Source organism: Ctenopharyngodon idella, chromosome 4 (assembly GCF_019924925.1).
Source record: "Ctenopharyngodon idella isolate HZGC_01 chromosome 4, HZGC01, whole genome shotgun sequence".
NCBI lineage: Eukaryota > Metazoa > Chordata > Actinopteri > Cypriniformes > Xenocyprididae > Ctenopharyngodon > Ctenopharyngodon idella.
The window spans coordinates 13,302,076-13,316,355 of NC_067223.1; the positions used below are offsets into that span (position 1 = coordinate 13,302,076).

At 37.6% G+C, this 14,280-nt stretch overlaps 1 protein-coding gene across 4 annotated transcripts in view; it reads right to left on the reverse strand.

The window, feature by feature from the left end:
- Window positions 1-14,280, reverse strand: part of scube1 (signal peptide, CUB domain, EGF-like 1) — an 85,068-nt gene that overhangs the window by 66,611 nt on the left and 4,177 nt on the right. For all 4 annotated transcript variants that reach the window (XM_051890886.1, XM_051890889.1, XM_051890890.1 and 1 more), the window contains exon 3: window positions 2,035-2,160. In XM_051890886.1, the coding sequence (XP_051746846.1) occupies window positions 2,035-2,160 (126 nt within the window). The remainder of the gene's footprint in view (window positions 1-2,034; window positions 2,161-14,280) is intronic.

Below are 14,280 nucleotides of genomic sequence, written 5' to 3' on the forward strand. Positions count from 1 at the left end.
GGTTTAGGGGCAGGGTTAGTGGTAGGTCATTCGTATGAATTCATACAAATTTGGCAACTCGTAAAATTTGTACGATTTAGCAAAAGATCGGGTTGGATTTCCCAGATAGTTTGTTTCTGAATATAGAAATGTCGATACAATGTAAAATATTTTCTCTGACGCTTGTTTTTAATGATTTTGTTCCGTTGTTGTGCTTGTTGTTGTCGTCTGTTGCCGTTGTCCCAGCAGGATGTGGCAGGTTGGTTGCTGTGGTTGGACGGCTGGGTAAAAAGTGACAGTGAAGAGCGCTGCGTTCTACCGAAAGTTGAACATTCTTCAACTCTCAATGAGCGAAAAAAAAAAAAAAAACCACGCAGAGCGCTCAGCGTGAAATAGACGCTAAGGCCGTGTGTCCACCAAAGCATTTTTAGCCAGCTGAAAATGCTAGGCGCTCTCCTGAAAACAGGTTTTTTTTCAGCTGAGACGCTTCACTTGCTATGATACAGAATATCTGCGGGAGTGTTACTATATCTCATTTCACATATAGTTTGTTTCTGTATTGTTTCCATATAAAAACAATGTTGATACAATGTAAAGTATTTGCTCTGGCTCTTGTTTTAAATTATTTTGTTCCATTATTATGCTTGTTGTTGTCATCTGTTGATGCTGTACAAGCAGATGTGGCGGCTGGTCAGTGTAGTATTTGTCCCACCCCTCCTCTACTGTGATTGGACGGCTGGGTACAAAGTGACAGTGATGAGCGCTGCGTTTTACCCAAAGTTGAACATTCTTCAACTCTTGGCAACCGGTAAAACACAGAGTGCTCAGCACTTCATCGTGAAATAGATGCTCAGCGCCTCATTACGCTCCTGGCGGTTTAAAAAAACGCGGCGCTCCTATTGAAAACAATCAGAAAAATACGCTAGCCTCAGAAAAAAAAACGCTTTGGTGGACACACGGCCTTTACCTACAAATCATACCAGTCACATTGTACAAAATCAAATGAAATAGCCAACTAGTACAATGCTTACAAATTCTCATGAGATTGGGTCGGAAATTACACACTTCCCAAGTAGTACATGATATCAAAATACCATGGAATCTGATGTCATCACTATACACTACAGTTCTGTTTTGAAAGAGAAACATATTAGGAAAAATCATCTGAGGAAATCTGATGTAGCAAGGCGGAGGAGGTGCTAAAGGTCTCTGAAGGTCTGAGCCCTGATGTCCCGTTCTGGGATCCATCATCATTACGAAGTCTAATGAAAAACGATGACCTCAGCATCCTGAAACTCGGCTCGGCGCACATATTTGCTTTGGATTATGAGAGCAGAGAGGAGATGAGAGCGGTTCAAGGTCTTCATCCAGCTGCTAAGACGAACACCAGTGCTGTATTCTCTTTCTTTATCTCATGCGACACTGAAATACGTGGTCACCATGACACTATAGAGCCACCACACTTTAGGTTGATAAGTCACTTTTGACCAAAAACACATCTGCACTCACTTAGAGCGGTAACGCAGACAGGCTCGCTACAAAAAAACATACTTTTTAACGAATTCCTGAATCCCCACAGCAATCCAGCAAAAACCATGAGACCCGGACCTAACTCTCTGGGTCATGGAATTTCATCTTTGAACTATTTCAATAAATATGAGATGGCAAGTTATTAATTTTCTCTCAGCCTTTTCTTCCCCTACTTCCATTTTTAACCACTAACATAAACATCAGACCTGACTGCCGATTTCTGGGAATTGGATGCGATTGCGCCACTGGTGACATTTGGGTGACATTTTTAAGAGATGAAAATAATCGCAAGGTTCCTGTTGGCGTGCTCCTGTCAGAACGGGGATGGAATACTGGCGCTAGATGTGGCTCGGCTGGCCTTTTCCGAGGCGCTGCATGGAAAGATCGCTGAGGCAGATTTGTTTACGTTTGCGGAGGGGGTCATTACAGAGGTCGTTAGCCGGGCAAAGAGATGACGAGGGAGTAACTCATCTGTAAGTCTGTCAAGAGAGGCAACTGAGTCTATTTTTCTCTCTAGCGTCTTACCGAGACAGTTGTGCCCGTCGTCTGCCAGCATGAATCCATCGTAGCATGTGCACCTGTAGTTCCCAGGGATATTGATGCATTCATGAACACATCCGCCATTGTAGTCGTTTTCACACTCGTCCATATCTGAAAAAGACAGCACACACACACACACACACACACAATTGAGTCAGTAAACATAAAAGTTACAGATCAGACAAATGTCTGTAACACAAACAGTGTGGATGAGTTACACAGTTTAATACTTAGGTTAGGAGTTGTTCAAATCACTAACCTATGGAAGTTTGTTTCCGCCATGGAATAAAAAACATAAAAATGGTAATTTCGACTTTTTATCTCACAATTCTGACTTTTTTTTCTCAGAATTGCGAGTTATACACTTAGAATTGCATGATATAAAGTCAGAATTTTGAGTTACAAAGTCAGAAATGTGTGATATAAAGTCAGAATTGCATTATAAAGTCAGAAATGTGTGATATAAAGTCAGAATTGCGAGTTATAAAGTCAGAATTGCAAGTTATAAAGTCAGAATTGCGAGTTATAAAGTCAGAATTGTTAGTTATAAAGTCAGAATTGCGTGATATAAAGTCAAAATTGCGAGTTATAAAGTCAGAATTGTTAGTTATAAAGTCAGAATTGCGTGATATAAAGTCAAAATTGCGAGTTATAAAGTCAGAATTGCGTGATATAAATTCAGAATTTCGTGATATAAAGTCAGAATTGCGAGTTATAAAGTCAGAATTGCGTGATATAAAGTCAGAACTGCGAGTTATAAAGTCAGAATTGCGAGTTTTAAAGTCAGAATTGCATGATATAAATTCAGAATTGCGAGTTATAAAGTCAGAATTGCGAGTTAAAAAGTCAGAATCGCGTGATACAAAGTCAGAATTGCGAGTTATAAAGTCAGAATTGCGTGATATAAAGTCAGAATTTTGTGATATAAAGTCAGAATTGCGAGTTATAAAGTCAGAATTTTGTGATATAAAGTCAGAATTACGTGATATAAAGTCAGAATTGCGAGTATAAAGTCAGAATTGCGAGTTATAAAGTCAGAATTTTGTGATATAAAGTCAGAATTACGTGATATAAAGTCAGAATTGCGTGATATAAAGTCAGAATTGCGTGATATAAAGTCAGAATTGCGAGTTATAAAGTCAGAATTGCGTGATATAAAGTCAGAATTGCGAGTTATAAAGTCAGAATTGTGAGTTTTAAAGTCAGAATTGCATGATATAAAGTCAGAATTGTGTGATATAAATTCAGAATTGCGAGTTATAAAGTCAGAATTGCGAGTTAAAAAGTCAGAATCGCGTGATATAAAGTCAGAATTGCGAGTTATAAAGTCAGAATTGCGTGATATAAAGTCAGAATTGCGAGTTATAAAGTCAGAATTGCGTGATATAAAGTCAGAATTTTGTGATATAAAGTCAGAATTGCAAGTTATAAAGTCAGAATTTCGTGATATAAAGTCAGAATTGTGAGTTATAAAGTCAGAATTGCGTGATATAAAGTCAGAATTGCGAGTTATAAAGTCAGAATTGTGAGTTTTAAAGTCAGAATTGCATGATATAAAGTCAGAATTGTGTGATATAAATTCAGAATTGCGAGTTATAAAGTCAGAATTGCGAGTTAAAAAGTCAGAATCGCGTGATATAAAGTCAGAATTGCGAGTTATAAAGTCAGAATTGCGTGATATAAAGTCAGAATTGCGAGTTATAAAGTCAGAATTGCGTGATATAAAGTCAGAATTGCGTGATATAAAGTCAGAATTTTGTGATATAAAGTCAGAATTGCAAGTTATAAAGTCAGAATTTCGTGATATAAAGTCAGAATTGTGAGTTATAAAGTCAGAATTGCGTGATATAAATTCAGAATTGTGAGTTATAAAGTCAGAATTACGTGATATAAAGTCAGAATTGCGTGATATAAAGTCAGAATTGTGAGTTATAAAGTCAGAATTACGTGATATAAAGTCAGAATTGCGTGATATAAATTCAGAATTGTGAGTTATAAAGTCAGAATTCGCGAGTTATAAAGTCAGAATTGTGAGTTATAAAGTCAGAAATGTGTGATATAAAGTCAGAATTGCGAGTTATAAAGTCAGAATTGCGAGTTATAAAGTCAGAATTGCGTGATATAAAGTCAGAATTGCGTGATATAAAGTCAGAATTTCGTGATATAAAGTCAGAATTGCGAGTTATAAAGTCAAAATTGCGTGATATAAAGTCAGAATTTCGTGATATAAAGTCAGAATTGCGAGTTATAAAGTCAGAATTTTGTGATATAAAGTCAGAATTACGTGATATAAAGTCAGAATTGCGAGTATAAAGTCAGAATTGCGAGTTATAAAGTCAGAATTTTGTGATATAAAGTCAGAATTGCGAGTATAAAGTCAGAATTGCGAGTTATAAAGTCAGAATTTTGTGATATAAAGTCAGAATTTTGTGATATAAAGTCAGAATTGCGAGTTATAAAGTCAGAATTTTGTGATATAAAGTCAGAATTACGTGATATAAAGTCAGAATTGCGAGTATAAAGTCAGAATTGCGAGTTATAAAGTCAGAATTTTGTGATATAAAGTCAGAATTACGTGATATAAAGTCAGAATTGCGTGATATAAAGTCAGAATTGCGTGATATAAAGTCAGAATTGCGAGTTATAAAGTCAGAATTGCGTGATATAAAGTCAGAATTGCGAGTTATAAAGTCAGAATTGTGAGTTTTAAAGTCAGAATTGCATGATATAAAGTCAGAATTGTGTGATATAAATTCAGAATTGCGAGTTATAAAGTCAGAATTGCGAGTTAAAAAGTCAGAATCGCGTGATATAAAGTCAGAATTGCGAGTTATAAAGTCAGAATTGCGTGATATAAAGTCAGAATTGCGAGTTATAAAGTCAGAATTGCGTGATATAAAGTCAGAATTGCGTGATATAAAGTCAGAATTTTGTGATATAAAGTCAGAATTGCAAGTTATAAAGTCAGAATTTCGTGATATAAAGTCAGAATTGTGAGTTATAAAGTCAGAATTGCGTGATATAAAGTCAGAATTGCGAGTTATAAAGTCAGAATTGTGAGTTTTAAAGTCAGAATTGCATGATATAAAGTCAGAATTGTGTGATATAAATTCAGAATTGCGAGTTATAAAGTCAGAATTGCGAGTTAAAAAGTCAGAATCGCGTGATATAAAGTCAGAATTGCGAGTTATAAAGTCAGAATTGCGTGATATAAAGTCAGAATTGCGAGTTATAAAGTCAGAATTGCGTGATATAAAGTCAGAATTGCGTGATATAAAGTCAGAATTTTGTGATATAAAGTCAGAATTGCAAGTTATAAAGTCAGAATTTCGTGATATAAAGTCAGAATTGTGAGTTATAAAGTCAGAATTGCGTGATATAAATTCAGAATTGTGAGTTATAAAGTCAGAATTACGTGATATAAAGTCAGAATTGCGTGATATAAAGTCAGAATTGTGAGTTATAAAGTCAGAATTACGTGATATAAAGTCAGAATTGCGTGATATAAATTCAGAATTGTGAGTTATAAAGTCAGAATTCGCGAGTTATAAAGTCAGAATTGTGAGTTATAAAGTCAGAAATGTGTGATATAAAGTCAGAATTGCGAGTTATAAAGTCAGAATTGCGAGTTATAAAGTCAGAATTGCGTGATATAAAGTCAGAATTGCGTGATATAAAGTCAGAATTTCGTGATATAAAGTCAGAATTGCGAGTTATAAAGTCAAAATTGCGTGATATAAAGTCAGAATTTCGTGATATAAAGTCAGAATTGCGAGTTATAAAGTCAGAATTGCGTGATATAAACTCGCAATTGTGAGAAAAAGGTCAGAATTGCGAGAATTTCAGAATTTATATTTTGCAATTCTGACTTTTTTTCTCAGAACTGTGAGATTTGTGAGAACTGTGCAATTGCGTGTTATAATGTCCAATTGTGAGGAAAAAAAGACTGATGTTTTTTCTCAAAATTGCAAATTTATATCACACAATTCTGACATTATAACTCGCAGTTGTGAGTTTAAATCTCACAATTCTGCGAAAAAAGTCAGAATTGTGAGATAAAAAGTTGCAATTACCTTTTTTTTTATTTAGTGGCGGAAACAAGTTTCCATACTAACCCTTAGCAAGGACTACTAAAAAGCCAAATCCTGTTATTGATACTAAGCAGAGGTTAAATAGGGAGGTTTAAGGACGGTTGGCTTATGAAACAAGCCTCCATTACGCCTATGAGTATGTACAGCAGACGGACGTAAGTGGGGACACTAAAATAAACACAATATTTCTTTCTCTTTCACTCACACACTTGAATACATTGAAATCAGATAGACAGAAAGTGTCTGTTCTCTGCCAAACAATGATAGCAGGTATCTGCTTTGTGTTCTGTATACCTTGGAGTGTGTGATTTAATAAACCTGGCTTGTGCTCTTGGAGACGTACGGCACAAACTAAAAATAACCACATTATTTCCCACAAATAACACTCATGTTGTGCAACTGTGGCTATGAGGACAGCGAGAACTGCGTTTAAGAATGTTTTGTTTTTCTTTGCAAGAGCTTCTACTCAAAACTGAAAATCTATTCAGACAGTGCACAGTAACACACATGCTCTTGCCACAAACACAAATCTTACACATATACATCAAAATTATGGTGGCATAAATACTTCACTAGTATTTTGTTGTTTATTTCTTTTGTCTATCAAAGAGTGTCGGTTTTGGCTTATTGTGAGGAAAAGGACCATCACAGTAGACAAACCCGGAGCCAACTCATCACAAAAACATCCATAAACACTCTGGAGCAAACAAAAAGTTCACGTTTCATTACCGTGTTATCTAGTATACATGCTCCTGAAGAGCGCTACATCCAGAGGAAGGAAGGAAAAAAATGAAAAAAGAGAGAAAGATGGATGGAGGATGTCCCCTGAAGGTTAATGAGATGGAGGAATGACAGATTTAATGATTCAAGTTTAGATCTCACCATAAAAAAGGCCACTTTAAAATAACACATAGAGTCTTTAAAGGTGACCTACAATGCCCCTTTTACAAGATGTAATATAAGTCTCTGGTGTCCCCAGAATGTGTCTGCGAAGTTTCAGCTCAAAGTACCCCACAGATCATTTATTATAGCTTGTCAAATTTGCCCCTATTTGGATGTGAGCAAAAACACGCCGTTTTAGTGTGTCCCTTTAAATGCAAATGAACTGCTGCTCCCGGCCCCCTTTCCAGAAGAGGGCGGAGCTTTAACAGCTCTCACTTCGGTTGCTCAACAACAACAAAGCTGGAGAATCTCACGCAGACAAAATGAGGATTGTCTGTAACGGTGTTCAGCCTTACATTGTTCAAACCGGAGTCGGACACTGATGGAGAGACTCAGGAAGAAGTTACAACTTTTAGAATGAAACTGGACGTTTCTGAATGGTTAGTGGATAGATTTATGTAGCCGCTGTGGAGTTGATTCAACTCATCGACTAGCATGTGCCGTCATGTTAATCTTTTGTGCAAATCCAGTGTTGAATTGACCCTCGTTTGTGAAGCAGTCTGGTGTAAAATGACGGCATGGCAACAACACTCTACTACAACAACTTTTCCTCTAAAGCAGCCCAACATGGCCTCGCCCCATTTGTTGTGTGTTCTCAGGGGCGGGGTTTATGTAAATTGTGGGGTTTGTGATGTCACCAACACAGAAAGAAGCTCATTGTAGTCCCTAGCAGTCGTTTGTTGTAGTCCTTAAAAAGCGATTTCTTTGTATTGAACTTTGAGCGTTGTAACTTTGCAGATGTTGCTTATGCTCAAACAGCAACATTACTCACTAACTAAAGTTAGAAAAGTGAAATCATAATCAAGGACCCCTTTAATAAACAAATCATGATACACCAATAACTTTCATACAAAACTTGTACTCACTGAAACCCCATGTATGCAAAAATCACATACTCAGGGTGGCCTTATAATCATGGTTAAGATTAAATTTTATCATATACACTAAAAGAGTTGCATAATAGCTTGAGCTGCAAGGTTCCTCTGCATAAAAATGCATATACGTGAATGTACAGCTTGCTAATGAGAGTCTGTAATCTGGGCCTGTATTAAAGGAGTTTATTATGTTTGAACTGGTTTTGAGGATGACACTCAGGCAAGAGCGTGTCTTTAGAGAGTGTCATATGTTTGTTGACAGTGGCGAAATGCGGTAAAAGAAAGTTTTTTTGATGAAAGCCCTTATATGGAGATGGTTTGGGCATGTTCTGCAACTGACCTAACCTCAAGCATGCAGTCCCTTATTTAAAGGGATAGTTCACCCAAAAATGAAAATTCTGTCATCATTTTCTCACCCTCAAGTAGTTCCAAACCTGTATGAATTTCTTTGTTCTGCTGAACACAAAGGAAGATATTTGGAAGAATGTCAGTAACCAAACAGATCTCGCCCCCCATTTATTTCCATAGTAGGAAAAATAAATACTATGGTAGTCAATGGGGAGCTAGATCAGTTTGGTTACTGACATTCTTCCAAATATCTTCCTTTGTGTTCAGCAGAACAAAGAAATTCATACAGGTTTGGAACTACTTGAGGGTGAGAAAATGATGACAGAATTTTCATTTTTGGGTGAACTATCCCTTTAAATTACTCCAAATTCATTAACATTATAACAAGGTTAAGAACAAATTCATGCGTGTACGCATGTGTTTTGAATTGGGTGGAATTTTTTTGTGAGAAGTTCGAATTAATCCACACAATTGAACTGAACGAGACCCATTGTGTCCATCGGTAAAACATCTGAGAACTGTAAGAAAACGAGCGAGTGGAGGTGATAATGTTTTTAGGTGTCTGTGTGTGTTGTGGCCGTTAGCAAGGCTAACAAGGTGTATATGAGCTGCCAGTGAAGGTGTGAGGGGGACGACTAGTTCGCATGCAGCTGACATACTTCCTGCCCCGGAGCTGTTGTTGATACGAGCCAGCAGCGAGCCGACAGTTCAGGCTGCTGCTTGCCGCCGTTTCCGCTGTCTACACGCGCAGATCTCTAATCGAAGGAGAAGTGTTTACGCTCAACATCCCATCAGGCAGATTAAGCACCTCCGCTAACACCTCAGCAGGGGTGGAGCCCGCGGGAGGCGACACCTCAACACCCCTATGGCCCAACATAACACACCCCATGCCCAAATCCTGACTGCTGAAAAATGTGCCATGCAGGGAGCAAAGGAAGGAGGGGTACTGCAAAAAGCCCTTTTTCATAACTTAGGAAAGGGACAAACAGTGACACCTTGCTAATGTGTGTTTTTGTAAAGTTTCCCACTCCTGTTATTTAGTACAGGTGAGCTAGATAACAGTAAAGAAGTGTAATGTGTAAACTGAGATCTGTGCCCCCTTAAAATTTTGGAGCCAAGTAGATTTTGAATGCAACTTTTAAACAGTCTTACATAATTAATTTGCATGTTATTATAAATAAAAACTATGTGTTTCACACATTCACAGTTGAATTGAACCTTCGGTAACATTTCTGCTTATTAATAGTTAATAAGGTTGTTTTTGTAGCATTTAAGTTTAGGTATTGGGTAGGATTAACGGATGTAGAATATGTTCATGTAGAATAAGGCATTTATATGTGCTTTAATAAGTGCTAATAAACAGCCAATTTCCTAGTAATATGTAAGCTAATAGGCAACTACTTAAAAGTGAGAATTGAACCCTAAAATAAAGTGTTACTGAACCGTTTTTTTTTTTTTTTTTTTTTTTTTTTGCCATGTAAGATTTTAGGTTTAGCTCTACATATGTACTGTATAAGGGGCAATGTTTGTCTCAGGTACTGTAAATGATCATTTTTTAATCACCACTTCTTTTTCAAAGGTTCCAAGATACAAAAGAATTATAATTTTCTAAAAGTGCAAATATTGCATGCAGTCTCAATTAATATGATGCCATGAAAAATATCTTTATCATTATAGTTATCGTCCTTAGTGTGAACAGTAGTATGCTCATCAAGGCTGCATTTATTTGATCAAAAATACAATGTGAAATATGAACTGTTTTTTATTTTAACATATTTCAAAATGTAATTTATTCCTGTGATGTAAAGCTGAATTTTGTGACTGTGTGTGACTGAAGTGTCCTGTGAGGGGAGGGTCAGGGATGAAGGGTGGGCACACTCAGACAGCCAATCAGAGCATCGACAGCTCTGTGACGAGTCCGCAGACACCAGGCAGACAATGGCCTAGTAATGGGCCGACACCTCCATCTCTCATTCCATTTATCTGTCTCTTCCTCACCACCCCCCATGCCCTTTCCTATCATTTTCTCATACTAATACACACTCAGAAACACACACAAAATCCATTTTAGTCTACACACAAGCAGAGACTAGGGCGCTTCTTCAGTAAAGCAGCGACAATTACCTGACCTCGTTCACAGGTAGAGATGAAAAGGGAATGAGAAAAAGAATGAACAAAAAGGCAGACCAGACAATTCTCTCCTCGGTATACTGACTGACCCATAGTCCTGATGCTGAGTCATCTTTACAAGCTTTGTTTAAACTCTTTCTCACCCTGCAAATAAACCCAGGGGATTTTAGATCTGTGGGGATTCCCTTCTGAGCCTCGCCAGCTGATAAAGCTCAACAATTATAAATTCGCATAATCAATAAAACCCAAAAGGGTAAGGAAGGAAGTGCTATGGCACGACTACATCATCTCATGCCATCTCAAGTTATATAAATTTTATATATAATTATATTTTTTTGTCTTTAAAGCATGTCATTTCTGTGTCACCATTTTGCTTTCATTAGTCAAACAAACCAATAGTACCGCCCCCAACTTACACCATTGGTTGAGCCAATGTTGCTGTGTCATGCTGGTCGGGATGCTCAAACAAACAGAGCAATGTTTTGATACTGGCACAGAGCCACGGTGTTTACATTTTTAGGGGAATCAACCTACAAATGGTATTTTAATTGCATCATGCTGCCTTCTACTGTAGGGAATACCATTAGATGCATTTTATTTAAATAAAGTCTACCAGCCCTCAAAAAACAACAGGTTTACAAATCACAGACAACATCTTCCTTGACTTTACACTGACAGAAACATGCAAAACTCAACTTTCAGAATCAGAATCCTGCAATCGTTCAGCAGAGACGGACATGGCATCACTCATGATAGTACAGGGAAACAGCACTTTTCAAATGTCACAATTACAAGCAGATGCACCTCAAATGTTGTGTCTGTATAACTACTCACCAGTTAAAGTGATGTTTATCTGCAATAATAGATTCAAATAATAGCATATATTCAATAATTCTATGAGCACAAAAAGCTAAAATGGCAATAACGAATTGCAGTGGGCTTGGGGACCAGCTGACTGAATTTACTGAGCAGTCACCACAAAAATATAAACTACTATTTATTTAGAAAACCAAAAGGAGGGAGATGTTTCTCTTGAAACTCCTTAGGAGAAATAAAAGCAGAAATAAATGAGACACTAGTCGACATACAGGAAGGGTATAGAGCTATAAAATGAATGTGAATAGCATAGCTTAGATTAGATGAGAAACATCTGAGATCTTTTGCAGACTTTGGTACCTTGGCAAATCTGAGCACAGTCAGAGACACTGTTCAGATCTCTTCTGAAACTTCAGACTCAGGATCTTCATTTCATCTCCTTGAGATACAACTGAGATGTTAAGGAGATCTTATTTGTGATTATTCTTTTGTTATGAATGGTCTGCAATTAAGGTGTTTTATGAGAAACATCTAAGAGAGAGGCTCTGTTTACACCTGGTATTAAGATGCGTTTTGGTCGATCGGTAGTTGAAAATGCATTTGATTTGATTGCTTTTGTAGTGTAAACGCTCATGTGGTCAAATGCGTTCGAACTACCACTAAAGACCGCCTACTCTCTGCCTACTGACCTACTACGTAAACATTATGGGAAGTGCGCTAGCCAGACGGGATTTAAAATTGGTTTGAAGACGAAAAATGTACCAAGCACAATGTTCTCTCACCATTCCTGATTTCTAACAAACACTAACGGTTATCAGAGCAGAAACGAAAGCTGCTCTCCTTATGTTTTTCCGTCATCTCTGGTCGTGTTCATATGTAAATTTTGTGAGCTTATTTCATCCATTACATTGAAAGATCTGAAAAAGCCAATTAATTTACCTGCCGATAGACCCTCCCCTCAAAGAAATTAGGACAGAAGTGGACAAAAAAGACAGATTAAAACACCAGGTGTAAACGGGAATGTGTCTCCCTCGTCTACTTGTGATCCGATCTACCAAAACGCATTATAACACCAGGTGTAAACAGGGCCAAAACTCTACATAAATGAAACAGCTGAGCTTTCAAAGACCATTCTCAGAGCAATATAAATTTACTTTGGATTGGCATCTTGGTTAATAAGAGCACAGTTTGAGACGTATTCCAAGTGCTTTGCAACGGTCGGTTTGTCTCATTCAGTGAGGACAGCTTTTAGCTGTTGCGGGGCAACGCGACGCGAAAAAAGTCACGTCTGGTGTAGACACGGTGATAACAGATGGCACCACGAGACAAAGATCTATTTCAGAACCAGCCGCTATCAAAATAATCTGGCTGCGGGCGCGGGCCAGATATTATTGCCGCCTATTGCCGACCACTGCATTACAATATTGCATTACTCCCTAAAAAAGTAACTAATTGCGTTACTTAGTTACTTTTTAAGTAATGTGTTACGTTACTTTTGCGTTAATTTTGCGTTACTTTTTCTCATCTGGGCTGTGCTTGCTTATTTGTTTTTTAATAACAAAAAAGTTATTCTATTTTTGGTAAATGTAAAGGCTTTTGCACCAAAAGTGAAATAAATAAGCCTCAGGCTGAAGGAAATGCAAATTCACGCCTGTACAGTAGAGGGCGCAGCTCAAACAAGAAAGTTCAGCACTCTTCAACAATAAAAACAAAAAATGAAACAAATGTGATGCTTATCTAAAGTCATATTTCCTTATTAGTATGGTTCAATTGGATCATTGAAGGTCAGCAGCAAAGACATTGGTTAATAAAGTGAGATTAAATACATAAAGTATATTTGTGGTATTTAACATTTAATTAGTGCAGATTTGCATTTCACTGTTTTTATTCATTTTGAGGAATACTGAATCTGTTTTTGTGCAAGTGAGATGAGTAAATGCATGTTATTGCATTACTTATTTGAAAAAGTAACTCAGATATTTCCTTGTAAATTTAAAAGTAATGCGTTACTTTACTAGTTACTTGGAAAAAGTAATCTGATTACATAACTCGCATTACTTGTAATGCGTTACCCCAACACTGGTTATGAATCCCCTCATGTTCAACAGACTTCACCAGCATGTAACTGACTACAAAGGCACTGATGTGCAGACAGACACAATGACTGCATTAGAGTGTTAGCAAGCGTTTTCTTAATTTTCTTCAAAGCCAAACATGCAGGGCTTTAATTAAAGGGTGGGTATGGGGGTGTTAATGGGTTTTTTTGCTTCAGACAAAACAGCCCCCCCACTCCCCACAATACACCACATTGCATTGTGGACGGAATGTCCGCTCAGACAGTATAAGAGCAAAAAAAGAGGAGACGCACGCATAGTTAACATGCTAAGACCAAAGCAGCCCGGTCAGATTCGACATAACTGACAGCCTCATTGCCCTGCGACCGTGGACTGCGGTTTAAAGGTGGGAGGAAAAGGCTTCTGTAAAGTCCAGAACATTCCCCATGTTTCCTTGGAGAAATAAAAAGATGTAGTTCTAGCCCACGCTGTCTGGCCTCAGACAGGAGTATCAAGCACTAACTGAAGAGCAGTCTGGTGCGATGCCATTTCACATCCACCTAATTCATTAATGCAATTGAGAATGGGTGTCGGGTTTCATAATAGGTAGAGAGCACATTTCGCCCTTTTCCTGAAACACAAGCTCCACACATGTGGGTGAAACAGGGAGAGAGTGCGGCAAAACGAACAATCTAGAATCCACAGATGAAGAACACAGAGTACAATAACAGGAAACAGCAGAGAGAGAGAATAACCCGACTGTTTGTCTGCACTAAAAGTGTCCATCATGCTCGGTGCACCTCAGCGATACTGAAGCTCATTTAAGCCCATGTAGCTTATAGTCTTTAAAGGGTTAGTTCACCCAAAAATGAAATTTCTGTCATTAATTACTCACCCTCACGTCGTTCCAAACCTGTGATACCTTCATTCATCTTCAGAACACAAATTAAGATTATTAATGAGTCGGTGTTCTGA